Source organism: Rousettus aegyptiacus, unplaced genomic scaffold, assembly GCF_014176215.1.
Source record: "Rousettus aegyptiacus isolate mRouAeg1 unplaced genomic scaffold, mRouAeg1.p scaffold_m13_p_5, whole genome shotgun sequence".
Taxonomy (NCBI): Eukaryota; Metazoa; Chordata; class Mammalia; order Chiroptera; family Pteropodidae; genus Rousettus; species Rousettus aegyptiacus.
The window spans coordinates 88,428,175-88,449,678 of record NW_023416308.1 but is presented as its reverse complement, the minus strand read 5'-3'; the positions used below and the strand labels follow the sequence as shown (position 1 = coordinate 88,449,678).

Below are 21,504 nucleotides of genomic sequence, written 5' to 3'. Positions count from 1 at the left end.
GCTTAGTGTTCTGTGTTTCTATCTCTAATTCAGCCCCAAACTTTGAACCATAGTTTAAATCTCAATATCTTCAATCAAGTTTATTTTTTTTTTTTCTTAGTGATATCCCTTCCAGGACCTTCATCCTCTGTCTTCAGTGTAGACTTTACTTTGAGACCTTTAGACCCGGGATCTCCTCGCCATCAGTGTGGGGATTCTTTCTGCCTCCAGCTTCACATTCCTTATATCTGCATCTATATCTTCTTCTTCTTTCCTGGTTTACTCCTTTTTGGTGAAACATTGGTAGTTCTCCAAAAGGGGGCTCAATCCTTGAACCTCATTTCTTCTCTGTTTATACCAACTCCTAGGTAATTTCATCTAGTCTGTGGTTTCATATGCTACCTTAAAAGGCTACTACACTAAAATTCATACCTCCAGCACAAACTTTCCCTAAACTCCAGCATTAGATATGCATCTACCTATTCTACTCCACTTGGATCTGTAATAAACACCTTGAGTTGATCCCAAACTGAATTCTTGATTTTTGCAGCCCAGACCTGCTTTCTCCCCACACATCTCCATCTCAATAAAGCAACTTGATTCCTACTCAGACCAAAAACCTGAGTCCTTGCCTTTTGTTCTCTTACACTATATATCTGTCCACTTGATCACCATATTTTGGCTCTACCTTAATATATCCCAAATTTAACCACTTATCACCTCTTCTACTGCCACACTGTTCCGAGTCACCTTTTTTTCACTTCTACTGTAAAAACCTCTTTTTTTTCCACCTGTGACACCCACCAAGGTCTTTTCTACATCCAGCATCTTTTAAAATGTAAGTCTCATGGTGTCCCACATGCTCCCAAAATTCCAGTGGTTTCCCATCAGAATGAAATCTAAAATCCTTATCTTGCCCTGCTAGGGAGTATCAGTCAGGATCTTGGCAGGAAACAGATGGATGTCACATGTAAATGGAAGAATTTAGGGAGTGTCTTCAAAAGGAACTCTTAAAAAGGTGCAATGCGATAGGTAACATCCGCTTCCCTGGCAGCAGTGCAGGGTGGAGAGTAGGTCTGAAGGAACAAACGGAAAATACCAACACAAAGGGCCCTTGTAATCTGGCTCCCTCCAGCCATCTCTGCAATCATCTCTTACCAACCCTTGCCAGTCACATGAGCCTGGCTTCACAAACACTTTTTCCAGGGCCATTACCCTTGTTAATTCCTCTGCCTGGGAGGCTCTTCCCCCAGATAATCTGCATGGCTTGCTCTTTCATTAAGGTCTTTTCAGTTGTAACCTCGCCAGAGGCCCTATCTAAAAAAGCACCTTCCCACCAGAACTTCATCCCCTCAACCTTGCTGCTGTTCAGAGTACTGAGTACTACCTGACATGTTATGTTGATATTTTCAGGTTATAAGTTAAGCCTCAGAGCAGGGACCTTGTTAACAAACTGGTTATACCCAATTTGTTATATCCCCGGTATTTAGAATAATGTCTGGCACATAGAAGGTTCTCAAATACCAGTTAAATGAATGCACATAAAGGATGAAAAAGAATTTTGAGATCTTAAAAAATTCTTTGTTCAACTCTATTGATTGATAGAAAATTCGACTGGGAATAGATTCTAGATTAGAAAAAAATTTTCCTAAAAATTGTTATCACTGCTTACCGTTTCTGGCATAAAAACATAACAAACTGCTATTGAGAAGTCAGATGTCATTCTGATTCCTACTCCTTTGTAATCTGTTTTTTCTTTTTTTTATTTGATGCTTTTAGGATTGTCTATTGTTTGGTGTTTTGACAGTTGCAGTAATGCCTTGGTTTTATCTGTTTTCATCTGTTCTGCAAGGTACTTGAGCTATTTCAGTCTCAAAATTGTTTTGCAGTTCTGGGAAATTTTACTCCTTTAATATTTCTTCCACACTATTTTCTGTGTTCTCTTTCTAGAACTCATTATTTGCACATTAGACTTTCTGGACAGATCCTCTAATTTTTTTCAACTTTTACCAACTTGTCCATTTCTTCTCCTACTTTCTGTGCGAGTCCAACTTTATCTTCCAATCTTACTAAATTTTTCAATCCTACCTTCATAGTTTTAATTTCCCAGAAACAGTGGCATGTTGGTAAACGTATATATGTCTATATGTGTGTATATATGTATACATGTTGTATATATGTACAACATGTATGTTGTTGTTAAATGTATGTTGGTAAATGTTTAACTCTCTGGGGGGGGTGCAGGAGACAACTCTAATTTGAAGTCTTCACCTATTTCTGTGGTATAAAAATTCCCACTATGGCCTATTTCACACTATCAATGGGGCATCACAGTGTGGAGCTGGGAAGAGATACTTTGGTAGCAGACCATTCTGCAGTATTTCCTCTGTATAGAAACAATGAACGTAAATGACTTCCAGACCATGGAAAATGGTAAAATGGTGTGAAATAATTAGGAAATGATAGTTTTGAGTATATTACATTTATCTTGAATATAATTTACTTACCTTTGAGTTTAAACAATTTAATTTGTAATAATGCCTATGCTTAACTGGCTCGCAGAATTCCTGAAAATTTAACAGTTGGCTCCTGTGAGCCCTTATGAGCCAGATCTAGCTCACCACTGCTCAGAGCTCAACTTTGTTCCCTGAATTTTCTTTTATATAGAAATCTGTCATAGATATATCTTCTCATTTCTGAATACTTAAAGACAATCTTTAATTTTTTCTACCTCTACTCTATTTTCTCTAGGAGACTTTTTTGTTTGTCTTTTATGTTAGAGGCCTTCCTCAAATGTTCAGTAATCTTGTAAGGCTCTGAATTGTGATGCTCACCAAATAAAGTATGTACAGCATTTGAATGAAATCTGGATGCAGTTACTCTTTTTCACTACTAGGTGGCATATATTACTGTTGTTGGCTGGTGATGCTAACACTTCCACATATCAAATACTGCCATTTGCAACAACATGGATGGACCTTGAAATAATCATACTAAGCAAAATAAGCCAGACAGAAAAAGTTGAAAATCACATGATGTCACTTATATGTGGGATATAAACCTAAAAGCAACAAATGAACAGGACAAACAAACAAACTCATGGACATGGATAACAGACTAGTGGTTACTAAAGGGTGGGAGGGATGGGGGAGGTAGACGGAGGAAAAAAAAAATTTCTTCAATTAAAAAAATTAATCAGGAAAAAAGTATTCTCACATTTTTTTTTAATTTTTATTTTTACAACTTTCCAAGAGACTGACTACAGATTGTTTTAGAAGGAGGGTTAGTATAAATTAATTTTTTAAAGTAAAATTACGATGGGGAAATTGAGGCTCAGAAAAAGATAACTTACTTTGAGACTGAAACTAAAGTCACTAGGATGTCTAGTGTTCCTATCGCTATACCACGATGCCTCTTATGAGCCTTTTTCTCAGATTTTTAAAAAATATATAAGTACAAATGATAGAGGCCCAAGTTTTTCTAAACAAATCAACTTAAAAATTAACATTTTAGCTAATTCCTAATGTATGAAACTATCCATTAAAGAAATCAAAAAATCTCCAGAAATCTAAGTGACTTTAGGCATTGTTCTCTTTTACATTGTTTCTAATTTTGTTACCTATAAGTAAAAAATTAGACTTCTCTTAAGCTAAGGGTAAGAGTTTCCTTTTAGCTCTAAGCTGTTCATGGCATCCTAGACTCACCTGCAGCCACATTTCTTCTTATACTGTTACCCCTTGCTGTGGCTACAAACACAGTGACATATATAGCAGATGCTTGAGAATGCCAAACCCCAAATCAGGATAGTGGTATGTACCTCTCCAGAAAGAAGGAGGTGAGCAGAATTGGGCAAGGTCGCACGGAGAGTTTCAACTGTGTTTGTAATGTTTTACTCCATAATTTAGGTAATATGTATAAGGTTTTTTTTTTTTTTCCCCCGTGGTGGTGGTGGTAGTGTTTATGCTATATTGTGTCTTTAAAAAGTCTCTGAGGTCTAGAATTTTAAAAGCAGTTCATTCATTCAGAAAATATAATTGAGCACTTTTGTGACATGCATTTTTTTGCACAGTGGTGAACAGTAATTTAGGGTCTAGATTCATCATGAATTCGTTCAACACACATTCACTGAGTGCCTCTGGTGGGCAAGGTTCTGGGACAGATGCTAATAAGATGACTCATATCTGATCCTATACCTTAAAAGATGCATAGATTAGTGTGGCTGGGGCACATTATCCATGAAGTATACAAACCTCACAAGATAGAAATTAGCTTCAGAATAGAGGTGCAGATAAAGTGTTAAGGAAAAATTATAGAAAATTTGAGAAGGCTTTGCAGAGGAAGGGCAGTTAAGCTGGATCCTGAAGTGCAAGGGGGTAGATGGGGGCACCCCAGGAATAGAGCCTTCTTGCAGAAAGAACAGCATGAGCAAAGTACGGTGATGGGGGAGTGTGCAGTGTGAAGGACCAGTGAGTATTTTAGTTTGGCTGGTGAACTTGGTAGTAGTAAGGGAAGTCTAGAAAAGGAGTTAGGTCAACTCCCACAGGGGCCAGGTGCAGGCCAAGCTGCTGGACTCTTCTGTAGGAGACCTACAGAGTCAAGCCACATGATCAGAGCTACTTGCTGTTTGTGAGGGCCAGTAGGGCTGGGGAATGGCAGATTGCTTTCTAAAGACTAGGTGGGCACAAACAGGACCTGGGCCTGTGCAGAGATAGGAGCAGGTGGGAAACGGATCACAGTAGAGTCCATAGGCCCTGGTGGCTGTTAAACTCTGGGTTGGAATCACTGCTTACAGGTAGCTCTTCCTGCTTAAAGTCTTCCAGGAATGCGAAGGTCACCACTCAAAAGCAGTTCTGTTTTTATGATGGGTAAGTAACTCCTCATCTGTCTACTGGGTCTAACATGGAGCTCTACTTCACCGGGCTGTGGTGACGGGGAAGGATACAGAAGAGGAGGAACAACTTGGAAAAGTAGAAAGCGTGCTCTCTCTCTGAGGGGACTGTCTACTGGTTGTGCCTGAGGGTGAGCCTGGCTTGGAGGTCTAAGTGAGGAGAGGCGGCTTTGGGGCTGTGCCCTTCTCCACTCAGGCCTTGACCAAAGGCGAGGTTGGAGCTCCTATTTTGCCTTCGTGGTCCCTGTGGGGACGCCATGGAGCTGGGCCTGGAACGCCATATCCACAGTGGGAAACTTGGGACAGACCATCTTGTGCTGGAGATGTGGGATGGTCCTACATCACTCTGGGAGTCCTGCTCTACCAGCATCTACTCTTCTAGACCAGGGAAAGGGCACTTCGGCTGATCTGGGATCTGAGCATGGGCCACCGGCATTGGCTCTCACACCCCACCAACAGTGCTTTTGACTCAAAGACTGGTCTTCAATGAAAACTGATGAGGTATTTGCTGAGGGTCATTAAACGAAGCCCCTTCTATATTTCTCCAGCTAATGGGTTGCAGTGCCTGAGATTCCAATATTAGAGAGGCACGTACATTTCCTGGGGGGTCTGGCACATTATTTGAGAGCCTACACTAATACACTTATTTATTAACAAATTCACAAAAGTTCAAAGGTCATGATTGGTTTTTGTAACCTGTAAAGCCCCAAAATAACTAAAGCGTCATTACTTATGCAAATCACCCCTAAGCTCTGCCTCTAACTCAGAATCGAGGAGTGATGGATTACTAACTTTTTGCCACCATAACCTCATTGGATCATTGCTGTAATCCTGGATTGCAGAAATTATTAAACTCTTTGTCTGTTTCCTCTTACAAAATGGATGTCAAGTCCCTTGCCTAAGGTCACATGGTCAGTACAAGGCCACAGAGGCTAGACGCTAGATTTTAGAAAGAGAAAGGCTTATTTCTTCCCATTTTCTCAAAGCAGCCTGAGGTGTGATACTCCCAACCCTGTTGAAGGATTATTCTCTGATCTCGAAGGTTCTCTGAAGTTTGAAAGCAAGATGAAGAAGGGGTGGGTGCTGGAAAGGAAAGACTAGTCAACCTGGGCGGGTGTGTGATGGGGCCAGGGGTGTATAGCAGGAGGGTCGATGAGGGAGGTGAACTGGGATTTTTGGGTATGTTCAGTTAGCCATTCAGGTGATGAGAAATTAGGACCCTCTAACCTACGGGAAGTGCCTTGAGCAGAGAGTCTGCAAATAGCAAAGTCAGGATGGAATCTAGGTCTGTCAGTGGCTAAGCCTCATTTCCTCCTTCGGCACCGCCCCTCAGGGGTGCTCTGTAAACTTTGGCAAGTCTCAATGCCTGGCTGATCCTCATCTGGCCTTGTGACTGCCTGAAGATTGGAAATCAGGTGTATATGTGAGTCATCTTTTGGGCTCTCCCAACCTGCCCACTTCTTCATTCAGCAACGTTCTCTAAATGCTTACAAAGAATGGCCCTGGCGTTGCTCCTCTCCTCAATCAACCATCTGCTCATCCATCCATCCATCCATCCATCCATCCATCCATCCATCCAATCAATCAATATTTATTTAACATGTGTCAGGTGCTATTTTAGGTTTTGGGATACAATAGTGAGCAAAACCAGACATGGTCTCTGTTCTCATGGAGCCTACGGGTTTTGGAGGAGAGAGATATTAATCAAATAATCGCCGTAGAAACGTAGATACCAACTGTAACAAGTGCTAAAAGGAGATGTGCCTGGTGCTACAAGAACCATAGATGGCTGGGTCTGGGAATCTCCCCAAGGGAGGCAGAGAAGACTTTCCTGAAGAAGTGACTCTTCAGCTGTTATGCGGAGGAAGGGGAAGAGAAGTGGGAGGGACATGGGCAATCCCAGCACAGCAAATAGCCTGTAGAGAGGCCTTATGGCAGGAGATAGCCGTGAGTGTAGGGAGAGAGGTTGGGGCTGAGGAGGAGGGAAGGAGGCAGGGGCCAGACCCCCAGGACTTTGCAGGCCTTTAAATGGAACTGTCTTTTCTTCAGAGTAACAGAGTAATGGGGAGTGACATGATTAGCCTTACATTTTGAAAATGAATATTGCCCAGTTGCTGTTTTATTTTCTTCTATAGTGTTGGTTATTTTCATGCTTTAGAAGGCAATTTTCAACCCTTTAGGAATTTTTAAGCATTTTTGTCCCTTTTTGTAACTTTTTAGAGCTTTTTCCCTAAGTATTTGTAATTCTTTTTAGCACTTTTACTGCCATTCAATATTTGTAATAGTTGAATGTTGGAACTGCCCAAGGGTCTAAATTGATGAGTGGACTGCTTAGGACCCCTGACTTAGAATCATAGAGGAGGAAAGCCAAAGGGGCCATTTTATTGGGGTGCTCACTTTGTGTGTGGATAAGCTGAGGCTCTGGGGGAAGGGTCATACAGTGAAGGGACAGTGAAGACTAGAGTTTGATCTCTTGGCTCATGGCCTAGTGCTCTTTCTCCACTGTCCCCATTCCCGTTGTGAGCAGAAATGGCCTCTCGGTGGGATTCACTGGAGTTGTTTAAAATTTTCTTTTGCATGTCTCCATTTTCTGATGTTTCTGTAAGAGCATGAATTGCTTTAGCACAAGATGAAAAAACGAAGAGTAAAATAAAGAATAAGAGTTCCACTAAAAGTATCTCACCTGGACTCCCTCCTCTCCTCCACTAGGCAGTACTATTGCCCTCCCATTCAGCACTGCCTCTCCAGACAGTGGCCTTTAGAGACATTCTGGCTCAGACTTAGGTCACACAGATCCCAGCTTTGAGCCACAGGGCTCAAGGAAAGACAGTACGTTCTGGAAGCACAGATCCCTGAGGGCTCCTGCTTACCCAAGGGGAATTAGATGCTAAGAGGGAGAGGCAGGCCCTAGTGAAGAGGGACCACAAGCTCCAGTGAGCCCCAGCAGAGGGCAGCAGGAAGCTGGCCGAAGGCTCAGCCAAGTCCCTCTTCTGAGACTACTTCTGGGGGTCCAGAGGCTCTAAGGAGAATTTAGGACAGGTTCTGAAGGACAGGAATGGGAAGCTACTTTAGGTTTATGTGTGGAGGTGGCCTGTGTAAAACTAGGGAGGCAGGAATTAAAAAATCAAAATTGGCAGAGGTGAGGATGGGGACTCAAAGCTCCATGCAGGCAGGGAGGGACTGTGTCTATTTCATATAAGCAGCTATACTGTTAGAGCAGTGTCCAGCATACGAATATGCAATAAACTAATATTTATTGATCAAATGCACAAATGGAGACACTGTTGGGTTGAGGAAGGAGGGAAGGAAAGGGATGGTGAATATCTGAGTGGAAGGCAGAAAGAAATTTTTACTTATTGAGCGTACTATTTGTTGGGCTATCTGCTAATAATCAGCTCTTTAAGTTCATGATCTCTGTTTTCATGTTAATTGTTAAATTGAAAAATAGAATATACTTAAGGTTAAAAAATATGAAACAAGACAAAAATCTAAAAATAAGTCTCACTCTCATAATAGGTCCTCAAGCTTCCTTCTCAGAGGCTAATGTTTTTGTATACCCTTTTAGAAAGTTTATATGCATATCCTTTGAGGGCCACCTGCTCCCTTCTGTATGCAGAATATTGATTGACCTGTAGGTTGCTTTTCTTACAGTGTCCTTATCTGGCTTTGGTGTCAGGGTAATGCTGGTCTTATAAAATGAGTTTGGGACTGTTCATTCTGTTAAATTTTTTGGCAGAGTTGAGAAGGATTGGCATTAATTCTTCTTTAAATGTTTGGTAGAATTCACTGGGAAACCATCTGGTCCTGGAGTTTTCACTGTTGGGAGATTTTTTGATTATTGATTAAGTCTCTTTACTCATTATTGGTTTGTTCAGGTTATCTATTCACGATTAAGTCTTAGTAGGTCATTTGTTTCTAGGAATTTATCAATTTCCTCTATGTTATACAATTTTTGGAATATAATTGTTCGTGCCAAAATACAGTTTCTTATGATTCTTTGTATTTCTGTAATGTCAATTTTAATGTCTCTTTTTTCATTGCTGATTTATTGGAGTTCTCTCTCTTTTTTCTTAGTCTATTAGTTTTATTATACTGTGTCTTAGAGAGGATCTCTTTAAGTTGAGTTTGTTTGGTGACATATGAGCTTCATGAACTTGGATGTCCAAATCTCTCCCTAGATTTGAGAAGTTCTCAGCCATTATTTCTTTAAATAAGTTTTCTGTCCCCTTCTCTCTCAGGAACTCCAATAATTCACAAATTATTTCTTTTGATGGTATCCCATAGATCACGTAGGCTTTCTTCACTCTTTTTTAAGTTTTTCTTTGTTCTCTTCTGACTAGGTAATTTCTAATTTCCTATCTTCTAACTCGCAGTTTCTTTCTTCTATTTGATCTATTCTGCTGTTGATGTTCTCTATTGGCTTTTTCATTTTTTTCACAGTATTCTTCAGCTCCAGAATTTGTTTGGTTATTTTTTATTTCTGTCTCTTTGTTTAACTTCTCATTTCGTTCATGTACTGTTTCCTGATTTCATTGAATTGTCTTTCAGTATTTCCTTGCAGCTCATGAGTTTCCTTAAAATAGCTATTTTGAATTTTTTATCAGGTAAATTGCAGATCTATGCCTTTGGGCTTGGTTACTAGAAGATTACTGTAATCCTTTGATGGTATCATGTTTCCTCGATTTTTCATATTCCTTGAATTTTGTGTTGCTGTCTTCACATTTGAAAGAGCAGTCATTTCCTACAGTCTTTACTAACTGCCATCTTCACTGTGTCCAAACTTGTATTTTTTGCTCCAGTGGTATCTTTGAACTTCTCTGTTGGACACCTGTACTTCCACACAAACTCCCTTATCTGTGGGTGATCGTCTAAGACAGTGTTTTCCAGGGGCTCCTCAACTGCAGCCAAGAAGGGTTAGAGTCGGTTCATGGGCTACCACAGTGTCCATAGCGAGGGCCAAAGTCTGTATGTCTATTGCTCGATGCATGTGTGGGTTAAACTTTCTTGGGTTTCTTGGCATATGTTGATGGATCCCCTAGCTCCTACTAAAACACTTTTGTCCATGGATGGATGCTAAATCATTGTTATTGAGTGGGGGCACAAACAAGGGATATCTTCTTATTCAGCCATGATGTTCCTTATACATTAATAGTACCATACTGTACGCACAGTTCTGCATCTTGCATTTCATATAATATCTGTTTATATAAATTGAGATACAATTGACATATAAGATTATATTAGTTTAAGGTATATAACACAATGATTTAAAATGTGTATATATTGTAAAATATCACTACGATAAGTCTAGTTAACATCCATTGCCATACAAACTCGTTCTTTTTTGATAGACATTTAGGTTATTTTCAGTCTTTTGTAACTAGTGACAATGCTTTAGTGAACATTCTAGTACACAGGCCTTTATGTTCCTGTTTGAGCACTATAATATAGGATAAATTTCTAGTAGTGGACTGCTAGGTCAAAAGGTATACACATTTAAATTCTAATAGCTACTACTAAATTGCCTTCAAAGAGACAGCCATTTTATAGTCCCACCAACAATGAACAAGAATATCTTTCTCTACAATGAGTATTTTTGCCAATTTGACATCTAAAAAATAGTATCTCATTTAATTTTAATCTGTCTTTCTCCTATTATGAGGTGGTTGAGTGCCTTTTCACTTGTTTAAAAGCCACTTGTATTACTTTTCTGTGAACTGTGTGTTCATGACCTTCGCCCACTTAATGTATTATTTTAATGTTTAATAATAAAAATACTATTTTCCCATCGTCATTTGCTCAAGAACCTCCTCAAAGGCAGGAGTCCCTCTCAGATAGGTTTTCGGGATTCTCTTCCGCAATCACACCAATTCCCTCTAACTCGTATCAGCGTCCCTCCCCAATACCTTGTTTTGTTCCCAAAGAAAGGCATGTGTATGGCATCCTCGACATCCCACCCTATCCCTCCCATCTGGAGTGCTCTCTTCCCACTCGAACTTGAGCAATCCTTCAGGGTTCAGCAGAACTCCACCTGTCTGGGGTGCCTTTCCGAATAACTAGTGCCCGCATTGCCTACCATCTCACTTTCATGTGAGCCTCATCCCACCGACTATAGCCTATGTCCCTCAAAGGCTGGGCCTGACATCTTCCAGAGGCCAGCTTCCTCTCAGTCTGTGCGCAGTGTGCAAGGGTGTCAGTGTGGAATGTATTTAATGTACTTATATAGCATTTATTGACTGCTTACATGAGTCGGGCACTGTTCCAGGTGCTAGGGATATGACAATGTATGAGACAGATAAAGATCACTCTTCTCATCCAGCTGACATTTTAGTGGGGGGTAGGGGGGCTACTATACAACAAACAAGGTAATAAACACACAAATAAAAATGTCAATAAAGGGTACGAGAGAAGAATAGATAGTGAAGAGGGGAAAGGTCTCCTTCGGTCAGAGAGAGGGACCCCCCCAGGCGCTGAGAGTAGAGACCTGAACATGAGGCTCCAGCCATGTAAAGAACCTTCCAGACACATTACTAGAGCCCCCAACTGGCGGGTCCGCTCTTCTAAAGATGGACGAGATATACAGTAGGGCTCTCAGTACCTCTTTCTGTCATTTGACAGGAATAGAAGGCAGAACCCTGTGATCTCTGCAGCTTCAGGGCTCCGTGGTGCGTGTGTGTGTGTAGGACTTGCACCCTCCTGCTTCATATGCCAGCTGCAAACTTGAGAAAATGCAATTCCGTTTGACTTGTTATTAAGAGCGCACCTATTACGTGCCAGTTCCAGTTACGCACTTCACACCATTGTCACTTCATGTAATCAACACACCGATCCCGTTCGTATTTATTAAGGTTATTTTACAGAGGAAGAAACCGAGGCTGGGACTATGGCACTAACCTGTTTAGGCTCACATGGTTCAGAAAGAAGTAAAGTTCCGGGAGTGGTAAGTTTTGTCATACGGCTCGAGTGGGGTTTACTGGAGGAATCCGGAGTTTGCCCCCGGCGCCCGGACAGCGCCCGCAGCCCCGCCCGGGTCTCCCGCTTCAGGGGCAAAGGGGCGCGCGGCGGGCTGGGGGCGGGGAAGGCGCGGGGACAAAGGCCGTGGCCACAGCGCTGGGGCCGGCGGGCGCGGCGGCCAACGCCGGGAGCTGGCCGCGCGGAGCGCGCGCGGCGATGGAGCGCGCCGGGGTGCGGCGCGCGCCCGCGCAGGCCGAGCCCGCAGGCCCGCCGCCCGCGCCCCCGCCCCCGCCGCCGCCCGCGCCCCCGCCCCCTGCCCCCCGCCCCGCGGCGGCTGCGAGCGCGGCGAACATGGCGGCGGCGGCGGTGCGGCAGGACACCTTACCTGAGCACTGGTCCTACGGCGTGTGCCGGGACGGCCGCGTCTTCTTCATCAAGTGCGGCGCGGGGACGCGGGCGCGCGGGGACGCGGGCGGGGGGTGCGGGGCCGGGCGGGCGCCGTCCCGGGCGGCGGCGTTGCTAACAGGTGCACCTCTCGCTCCTCAGTGACCAGCTCCGCTGCACGACCTGGCTGCACCCGCGCACCGGGGAGCCCGTCAACTCGGGCCACATGATCCGCTCAGGTGGGCGCCCGTCGGCCGGGCGGGACGCGGCCGGGCGGGGCCCCCGAGGGGCGCGCGCCTGGGCGGCCCAACTTTGACGACTTTTCTCGGGTTTCCACAGACCTGCCCCGCGGCTGGGAGGAGGGCTTCACGGAGGAGGGCGCCAGCTACTTCATCGAGTGAGTGAGCGACCGGGGTGGCGCCGCGCTCGCACCTGTGCCGCGGGGTCCCACCCGGTTCCCCCAACGCGCCCGCGCCTCCCTCTCCCCGCGCGGGTCCGGGGCGAGTTGGCGCGCACAGCGCCGCGGCCGCAGCTGTGTGTCTGGGGTTTTGTGTGTCCGAGTCGTGTGGCGGGCTGCAGGCGGGAGGTGGGGCGGGGTCCGCATCTCCATTGAGGGACCTGGACAGGGGCCCAGGATCTGGCCTGCTCTGGAGGCAGGGGCTGCAAGCTGCGCCCCTGACCCGGCAGTTGGGGCGCCTTCGGGTGTTGGAGTAAGGGGCGGGACACGCCTCCCCTCTGGGGTCTCCGGCCGCGCTGAGCCGGGCTGGTGTTGACCGCGATGCGCAGGGGTGGAGAGAATAGATTACGAGTTCCGTCCGAAGTCCGGGAACTGGAGGTGGGGAAGGTGAGAGCGAGGAAAGAGACGGAGGCAATCTCGTTTGGGAAGGCCTTTCTTTTCGGCCACGTTCTCTGGGATGGTCGCGGAGAGTTGAAAACGCACCGCACCCCGCCTCTCCACAGCGCAGGCCTGCGCGGGAGGGGTGGGGACGGAGGGCAACCGATCAGCCAATAATATTCTGGAACGCTCAGCGTCCCTTTAGCTTCTGCTCAACAGGGACAATCACTCCTGCCTTCTTCGCTTAGTTAAGCGGTAGCTTTTCTGCAAAAGTCCGGGAGCCTTGTCTCACAATCCGTTATCCCCAGAGCTGGGTCTTTAGGAATGAAATCGAGGCACCGTTCAGACTCTAACACTACTATAGTTTTTACTTTCCCACTCCAGGCGTAGTCCTGTGTTGCACGTCTCTGTCTCTGCCTCCTTGCCAGTGAGCTCCATGAGATTAGAAACTGCTCTCCATCCTTTGCCCCAGTGCCTAGCACAGAGTAGGCACTCTGCAAATGTTCACTGGATGGGTGACGTAGCTAAGGGCCTGGACAGTGGTCTGACTAGTACTAAGTATAGTTATGGGGATGTGAGTCAGAAATACTTTCTTCACCAACTTGAAAACACTGCTAGTCTCCAGAGGAGCAGCATATTCGAAGCTCAGATGGTCTTATAAGATTTCCGAGCCTCCCCCGACCCCAGGTTTGGGCGCTTGAAGGATGTTGGAAATTCTGATGGATGAGGTTTATAGAAATGAGCACTAGGACTGTCCTGTGGTCGAGTGGTCTTTGCCATAGGACTGTCCTGTGGTCGAGCGGTCTTTGTCAGAGGGTTGTGTCTGTGTGTAAAAGAGAATTTAAAAAAGAGAGAGAGAGAGAGGGAGGGAGGGCTTGGGGAACTGGTGGCTGGGACCATCAAGACCTCTCAATTATTGGGCCTCTGGCTCATAACTGCATCCGTTGATATTTATTAGATTTCTCCTGTGTACCACACATTGTTCCAGACATTGGGACTGCAGAAGTGAATGAAGCAGACAAGGTCCTGGTGATCATGAAACTTGCAGTCTACTGGGGGAGGGGAGGGGCAGAAAATAAGTAAATAAACTAATAGGACTAATATCAGATATTAAATGGTAACCAGTATGCAGGTCAGTGGTGTTTCTGAATAGGTGACATTTAAGGTAAAATATGAATGACAAAAAAGACCCATCTTTGTGTTGAGGTGGCAAAGCATTTCCGGAAGAGCAAACAGCCCGTGCAAAAGGCTTTAAGGCAAGAAGGAGCTTCAGGTTCAAGGAGCTGAAAGGGCAGTGTGGCTGGAATGTGGTGAACAGGGGAGGAAGCGGCATGGGAAGCAGTTACTAAATGGAGTAAGGCTTTGTGAGCCAGGGTTAGGAGTTTTTAAATTTTATTCCAAGTCCAGTGAGATGTCATTGGAGAGTTTTAAGCAGGAAAGTGACAATTCAATTTACATTTTTAGAAAGAGCATTCTGCCTCTTGTAGAATGGGCTGTAGGAGGGAAACTACAGTGGATAGGATAGCAGTAGGAGGCGGTCGCGGTAGCCCAGGCAGGGGTTAGTGATGGCATGACTGAGGGTGGTAGCCCTGGAGATAGAGAGGAGTGGTCAGACAGGCTTGATGATTTGGATACAGTCTGTGAGAGGAAGAGACAAAGATGACTCCCAGAGACTTGAGCACCTGAGTGGATCCTGCTGAGTGGATGGTGCTCGAATCATTGTAATGGGAAGGCTGGGGAGGAGCATGTTTGGCAGCGGGGGCGGGGGGGGGGGGGAATGAAATCTTGTTTTGCCATGTTACAATTGAGATGTGAATATATCAACTAGTCAGATATATGTATCTAAAGCTGTGAGAGAAGCCTGGCGAGATGCATTTGGATATTATAGGTGTTATTCAAGGCCACAGGATTAGGCGAAATCACCTAGGAGGAGAGTGTAGACAGGAAATAGAAGATGCACTAATAAGCCTTAGGACATAGCAGCATTTAGAGGTTGGGAGAACAGGTGGATCCAGCAAAGGAGACTAAAAAGGACTGAGAAAGTAGGAGAAAACCTAGGAGAATGATGGGTCCCAGAAGCCAAAAGGACAAAACCTGGCTGGAGTAGGTGGAAAAGAAAATACAGAGTGAAGAAATGGAGTCAGTAAGTTTGAATCTTTCAGGCAGTTTATTATTAAGTGGAGTTGAGAAATTAGTTGAGAACTAGAAAGGATTTAGGTTTGAGGGAGAGATTATAAGAGATTATAGAGCATGGTTTGTTCTGATAGGAATGATCCAGTAGAGGGAGAGAAATAGATGATGCATTAAAGTGATGGGACAGTTGTTGGGCAGTGTTTCCGAAAGGTGAGAGGGAAGAGACCCAGGGCATAAGTCTCACTGGTCTTTTAGCCAGGTAGCAAGATACAATAGTAATTGTGATAATAGTGTCATTAACAGTGAGTGGCAACGGTAACAGTAGTAGCAATTAGGTAATAGCCTTATCTTTTTGAGTTCTTGAAATATGCCAGGAACTGTTGTTTTTCTTTTTTTTCTCTTGTATAATATTTCTATCATCTTTTTTATGTAATTAAATTTATAAGAGTAAGATTGATAAAGCCAGGAACTTTTATAATTGTTATCTGATTCAATTCTCACAATAACTGGATGAAGTAGGAACTGTTACTAGTCTCATTTTACCAATGTGGAAATTTGTAACAATACTGTGCATTCTGACATCAAAGGCAGTTGCTTTTTCTGGTACCTTTACTTACTTGATCCTTATAACAGCCCCTAGAAGCTGCAGAGCAGGGGTTATCCTGTTCTTCAGATGATGAAACTCTGGTTCTTGAGGGTTCAGTGATTTGAAATGTCAGAGCTAGGGCTAGAACCATGGGTTTTCAGTCTCTAAGGTGGTAACCGTGGTAGCAGTGGTAGCTCCTACCCCAGGTCACAGGGGAGAGCCAGCATCAATACTTGAAAAAGCCCCATACCATGTGCCGTTGATCAGGCTGCCCAGGGCTCATACGACCAGACCCCTTCTTTGCTTTTGCTGGGGATGGAGGCGCCGTGGAAGGGCAGCAATCACCTTGGTCTCCCATGCTGATTGGCGGTGGTGCATGTCTCTGATTCATAAGAAATGGAAGACATTAAATATTACTTGGTAAAAACAGTTTGACAGACACAGCCTTTTCAAACATGAGACACATGAGGGAGAAGTTCTAGAAGAGGCCTTGGGAGCTAGAATGTTATACTGGGCTGGTCTTCAGAGATTTCATGGAACCACATGGGTTGACTTCTCCCTAGAGCAGGTTTTGAATAGGTCCTGAGTCAATAATGAGGATGAATGGCAGAGAGGAAGGGCCTTGGCTGTGCTGTCTGTGCCAAAGTTGCTCTTAGAAGGCAGGGACCCTGTTCTCTACCTATGAGATTAGCACCCAGCTGTATATTGATGCAGCAGTGTTTAAAGGACTCCTGGAGTCAAGTAGGTATTTCAGGTCTTGGAAAACATTTTGTTGGCAAGGAGATCAGGGTGTGGGAGAGACCAGGCTAAGTGAAAAAAGTGAAGCAGCCAGGAACTGTGCCTGTCAAGGCTGGTGACTAGACCCCAGGCCTCTTGGATGTAGGCACTTGCTGTCACAGCACACAAAGCAGGAACCTGCCCTCTGGCTTCTTCACCTTATAGCCCTATGCTCTGCATCTTCTGGAAGGGATGAGGCTGCCCTCCCCCCATGGTTGGCAATGTGATTTGGCTCCAGGGCCCTGGTGGAAATAGCCATTCTAGCTTCATGTTCCTCAGTTTTACCTTTGGAACCTTGCAGGGCCATCCTGGGTAGGTGCCATTTCTCTTGTGGGTCCTCACTTGCAAATGAAGGCAGTGAGCTCTTGGGAAAGGCATTACTGAGTGCTGGAGTAAGGCTGGCTTTCTCTTCCCCAGTGCTTTGGACCACAGCAGGTCCTAGGGGCAGGACTAGCTACATCATTTGCAGGGCCCAGTGTGAAATGAAAGTATAGGGCCACTTGTTCAAAAAGCCAGAAAAAAAAAAGGTATTAAAATGTAAAACTTTTTCTTTTTTTCTATAGTCTTTTTCTCTACTTGCTATGGCGTTTTTATTTGCTATTTAATGTCATTCTGAGTAAAAGAAAAATTGAAAATTTAAATGATTAGCATAAATCTTATGGTTCATTTCTATGTTGTGGAACATAAATTTCAAATGCAAATATCAGGGCATTGACCTCATAGGCTGAATCACCACCAACTTGCTCCACTCTGAGACACCACAGAGATAGAGTGCTGGTGCTCGGGCCCCCGTGGGCAGGAGTGAGGAACAGGGAGGTTGGGTGGGACAGGGAGCTCCAGGAGGCTGGGAGTGGGTAGTCCAAGTAGACAGCGGGTGGGGCTCAGCGTGAGCCAGAGCTTCCAGCTTCCTTCAGAAGGGTTACCCTTCTAGAGATAATGCTATATATCTAGAGTGTGTTTTGTATTTAGCAAATCTATTTTTCAGTCTGACGTTAAAGGGAAAGAGAAGGAGTTAGGGAATGAAGGCTGAACCAGAGGTGACAGAATGTCCACATGGGGACCCCAGTTGCCTGTAGATATCAAGTGTAAAAGGCCCTTTGGGAAAGCCTATGAATACTGGATGGCGCAGGAAGCCACCTTCTTGAGGTTTAATTATGCCTTCAGCCAACGGACAGTATTCCAGGCCACTCTAGGAAGAAGTCTGCCCTGTCTGCCGCATTTTCCTCCCAGACAAATGGTGAACTTTATGTTAGTGAAATTTGTCTTATAGAGTGCCAGCCTGTTGATTCATTTATTTGTCATCTTCCTCATTGAAGTGTTTCTGGGAACGGCGGTCTCAGAGACTTTATTTCGAGCCAGAAAGCAACAGTTTTGCAAAGAATTTCTGGGAAACAAGAAGCTTATATCGATTTAAAAGGGAGATTCTGAAACCTCTTGTTGCAAGTTAAGAAAAGGTTCTCCCAGCTTGGCAAGTTTTGGCATAAACCCACACTTTACGTTTCATTTCCTGGTTGTTTTATGAAGGGTGAAAACTGGCTCATGGACTGAAATGTTAGGTTCTGTGCAAAAGGAACAACAGTGGTGTTGTGTAGAGAGCTGAAGGAGGGATTAAGAGCCATGTTTTGTTCCATGGTCTCAAAACCATCCCAGGGAAAGATCTGGGAAAACCTCTTTAAGAAACTGATTTCAAGATTTTTCTCAAGAGAAGGGACAGGAGGTGGGGGTTGGGGAGAGGTGTTTCCCCTGATTGGCAGTGCTGTGTATGTGAGGAGGCCGGGTGTAGGTTTCTTGTGCACTGATGGCACTCTTTCCATTCTCTTTTTATTTGTGGGAGTAAATTCTGGGCTTCTTAAATGGAAGACTCTGGAAGGAGGAGCTTATTTAAGAAAGCACTTCACAGCGGGGCCCGTTTGGTGATTTAATGAAGTTCCTGTTCCAGTTTTCTGCCTCTTCAGCCTGGATATGAATCTTTTTGTTCAGCATAAGACAGCAGCATCTCAGTAAACTGGCATGGTGTCTTAAGTAAACGTTGGCAGAGGGGAAAACACGGAGGAATATGGTTTTATTTGTCTGCTGTTTTTAAATGGCTGTCAAAACATTTATGTTTCGATTTTCTGAAATAAGAAGTGTTTGGGTTAATGTTTTATTGTTTATGGAGTGCCTAGTAAACATTATCTGGTTGGAGGCTCATAATGACTGCATTTTTTAGTGCAGAAATATGGGCTCGGAGTGATAAAGTGACTTCCTAAAGCCACGTGCCGTATTAGCTCAGCTTTTTCAGGGTTCAGAGAAGAGAGTGCACATGTTGTCTCAGACCAGAACTTCTCAGACCTTTCGACCACAGCCCTGATGACAGAAGAAGGTGAAGACCAAGTCGTCTAGGAGACTAGACGGTAGAAGATGGCCCCAAAATGTTGGTCTAAGAATTCATGTAGACTTTACCCTCAGTTGAAGTTATTATAAATTCCCCTCCCATATCTTCTGTTAAGATCAGTACTTTGGCAGGATGCATCATGTTTGTTGTATGGCTTTGTGTTTTTTTAAACAGAAACATGTGCCCCTGGAGGCGACATTCCCCCGTTCAGTCTTCAGTGACAGGGAAGTGTGGGGAGACCACTCGTCGGCCTCCTAGTTTCTCCGGGCCCTGTGTCTCCAAAGCGGGAATGTACAGGCCTCAAGGAGACAACATCAGATTCTCAGGTTGTCTTTTGCCTGGGATAAGTTATGCCGCACCACCTTTTTCTTGCATCCAGCCTACTCACATTCACCTGAATGCTGGCCTGGCAACAGGACTGTTTTTTCCGCAAGCCCAAAGCACAGCCAGGTGACTTTATCATGTAGAAAAATGTACGGGGATTGTCTATGTGGTAGTAACGTGCAAGAAGCAGTGGGTAGGTGCATGGGCTCCCGGATTCCTAGATTCTAATTCCAGCTCTGCCACTTACAGCTCCCTGACCTTGGTAGGTTACTTACTCCCTTGAGGCCTCACTGTCTCACCAGTAAAATGGAGAAAAATGTGAGAATTAACATCAATTAGTTGATAGAAGGAGTTTAGCACGTGCCTGGCACATAGTAAATGCCCAAAATATGTGAGCTTCTCTTGCACATCCACACAACTATGAGATGGGGTGGAGGTGAGAATTCTGAATCTTAATCTCATTCAGTTGCTGTCACAGAAGTCTGGTGCTCTTGAACTGGGGTCATCTGGGTTGGGAGCATGTAAATTGTAGGACTACTCAGAAATTGGTTTGGATTGATAAAAACGACATAACCATTATAATTATTAAAAGGATGTCCTTGAAGTATTTACTCCTAAGTGGCTGAGGAAAAACATCTGCACGAGTGTGTGTGTGTGTGCGTGCGTGCATGTGCATGTGTGCGTGTGTACATGTGTTTGCAGGGGGATGGATGATAAAGCATATGGAGCAAAATATTAACAATGGATGAGTCTGTGTGAGGGATATATAGAGGTTCTCTGTACTATTGCTACTATCCTGTAAGTTCGAAATGATTTCCAAATAAAAAGTTAACTTAAAAACAACACAATTTAACCTTGTGCATCAAGGGCATGCTGTCCCAAGGCCATGGGTACCTTGTCCGAGCTGCTGGGACCTGGGGACCAAGAGCCCTGGGTAATGAGGTGTGTAAATGGCTCATGGTTCGCTTCTTTCCTGGGCATTTAAAGGGCTGCACAGATGTCCGCTTCTTAATCTGGGTGGCCACCTGGTTATCGGCTCTGACTGCTGAAGGACAGACTTATTGTCTGGCGTTGCCTGGGCCACAAATGTCAACAGTGATAATCTTCGCGGTGCTCTGTACTAGTCGAAAACACATATACTTCTTTTAGAGGCAGGTAATTCTATTGTCCTCATTTTAGAGATCGAGCAGTTGAGGCCTGGAGTAGGAAAGGAGTTAAAAGATCTTCCCAAGGACAGAGAGAGCATCAGTGGAGGAGCTGGGACTTGAACCTGAGTCTTCTAGGCTCCAAATTTGGATGCTGTTTGTGCGATGTGGTATGAATGAAGTATCTTTTGGCTCACATTGCTACCCACTCTGTTTTGAATTCTCCTTTGGGGTCTATTCCCTGAACCTGGTCGTCTGAAACTTTCCTGGTGACCCTGAGACAGAGCCCGTTTGGACCTCCCTCAGAAGAGAGTGACAGGTGGGGTAAATGGCCTCTATGCTGGGTAGTGGGTGGTTCCTGATACTCTGGGGGAGTGGACACCTCAAGTTACCCCCTAGATATCAGCTGACAGCTTAGGGGCTGATGAGCCTCCTAAGCCTGCTTAGAGCCAGGCTGTCTCTTTCAGGTTCTGCCAGAAGAGCACTTCCAACGTCATGGCCAGTGTTCTCAAGCTTTCTCAGGGGCTTTTCCTGCCAAGGCAGAGCCCCCACCCTCTCGAGGTCTGACAGCTTGGAGTTAGCCTGCAGTCCCTTCCAGGGATGCTGGCTCCCTCCTCTGTTTGCCTGGAACTCTCTGCAGTACAGGGAGGTTGGGCAGTGGGCTTGGGAGAGATCGGGGGCAGTGGGCCCATTCCATCTTCGTACCCAGGCTCCTGGCTGTACCGCTTCCTGTGTTCTCTCCCCCTGGGTAAAATGGGAGACGAAACCGACTCCTTCCTAGGAGGAATGAAGCCAGAGCAGTGTTTTAGGTTAATGCACTAACCCCTGAAATCATCATATCCTCTCTATTTGCAACTCAGTTGTTTGTGCATGTCCATAGATGGCATCAGTTGACCACCTTAAGGAGTGGAGAACCCCTTATTGGGGGAACAATTTAATCAGAGGTTATTGTTCTAGGATTCATCCATTTAGTCACCAGACTTGGCTGAAGCATCTAGTACGTGCCAGTCTCAACACTGTGTGCTGTGGAGAGAAATAGAAGTCACCATCTCTGCCTTCCAGCAGTGCCCAGTCCAGGAGAGAGGGACACTAGACAGTTTCAGTATGGGAGACTGGGGCTGGGGC

General features: G+C 44.9%; 1 protein-coding gene across 3 annotated transcripts in view; it reads left to right on the top strand.

Annotated features, from left to right (window-relative positions):
* Positions 1–12,148: 12,148 nt before the first annotated feature.
* The window catches only part of PLEKHA7 (pleckstrin homology domain containing A7), a 205,467-nt gene continuing 196,111 nt past the window's right edge, over positions 12,149–21,504 (top strand). For all 3 annotated transcript variants that reach the window (XM_036221756.1, XM_016139538.2, XM_036221757.1), the window contains exons 1-3: positions 12,149–12,258; positions 12,368–12,444; positions 12,545–12,602. In XM_036221756.1, the coding sequence (XP_036077649.1) occupies positions 12,173–12,258; positions 12,368–12,444; positions 12,545–12,602 (221 nt within the window). In that variant the 5' untranslated portion in view covers positions 12,149–12,172. The remainder of the gene's footprint in view (positions 12,259–12,367; positions 12,445–12,544; positions 12,603–21,504) is intronic.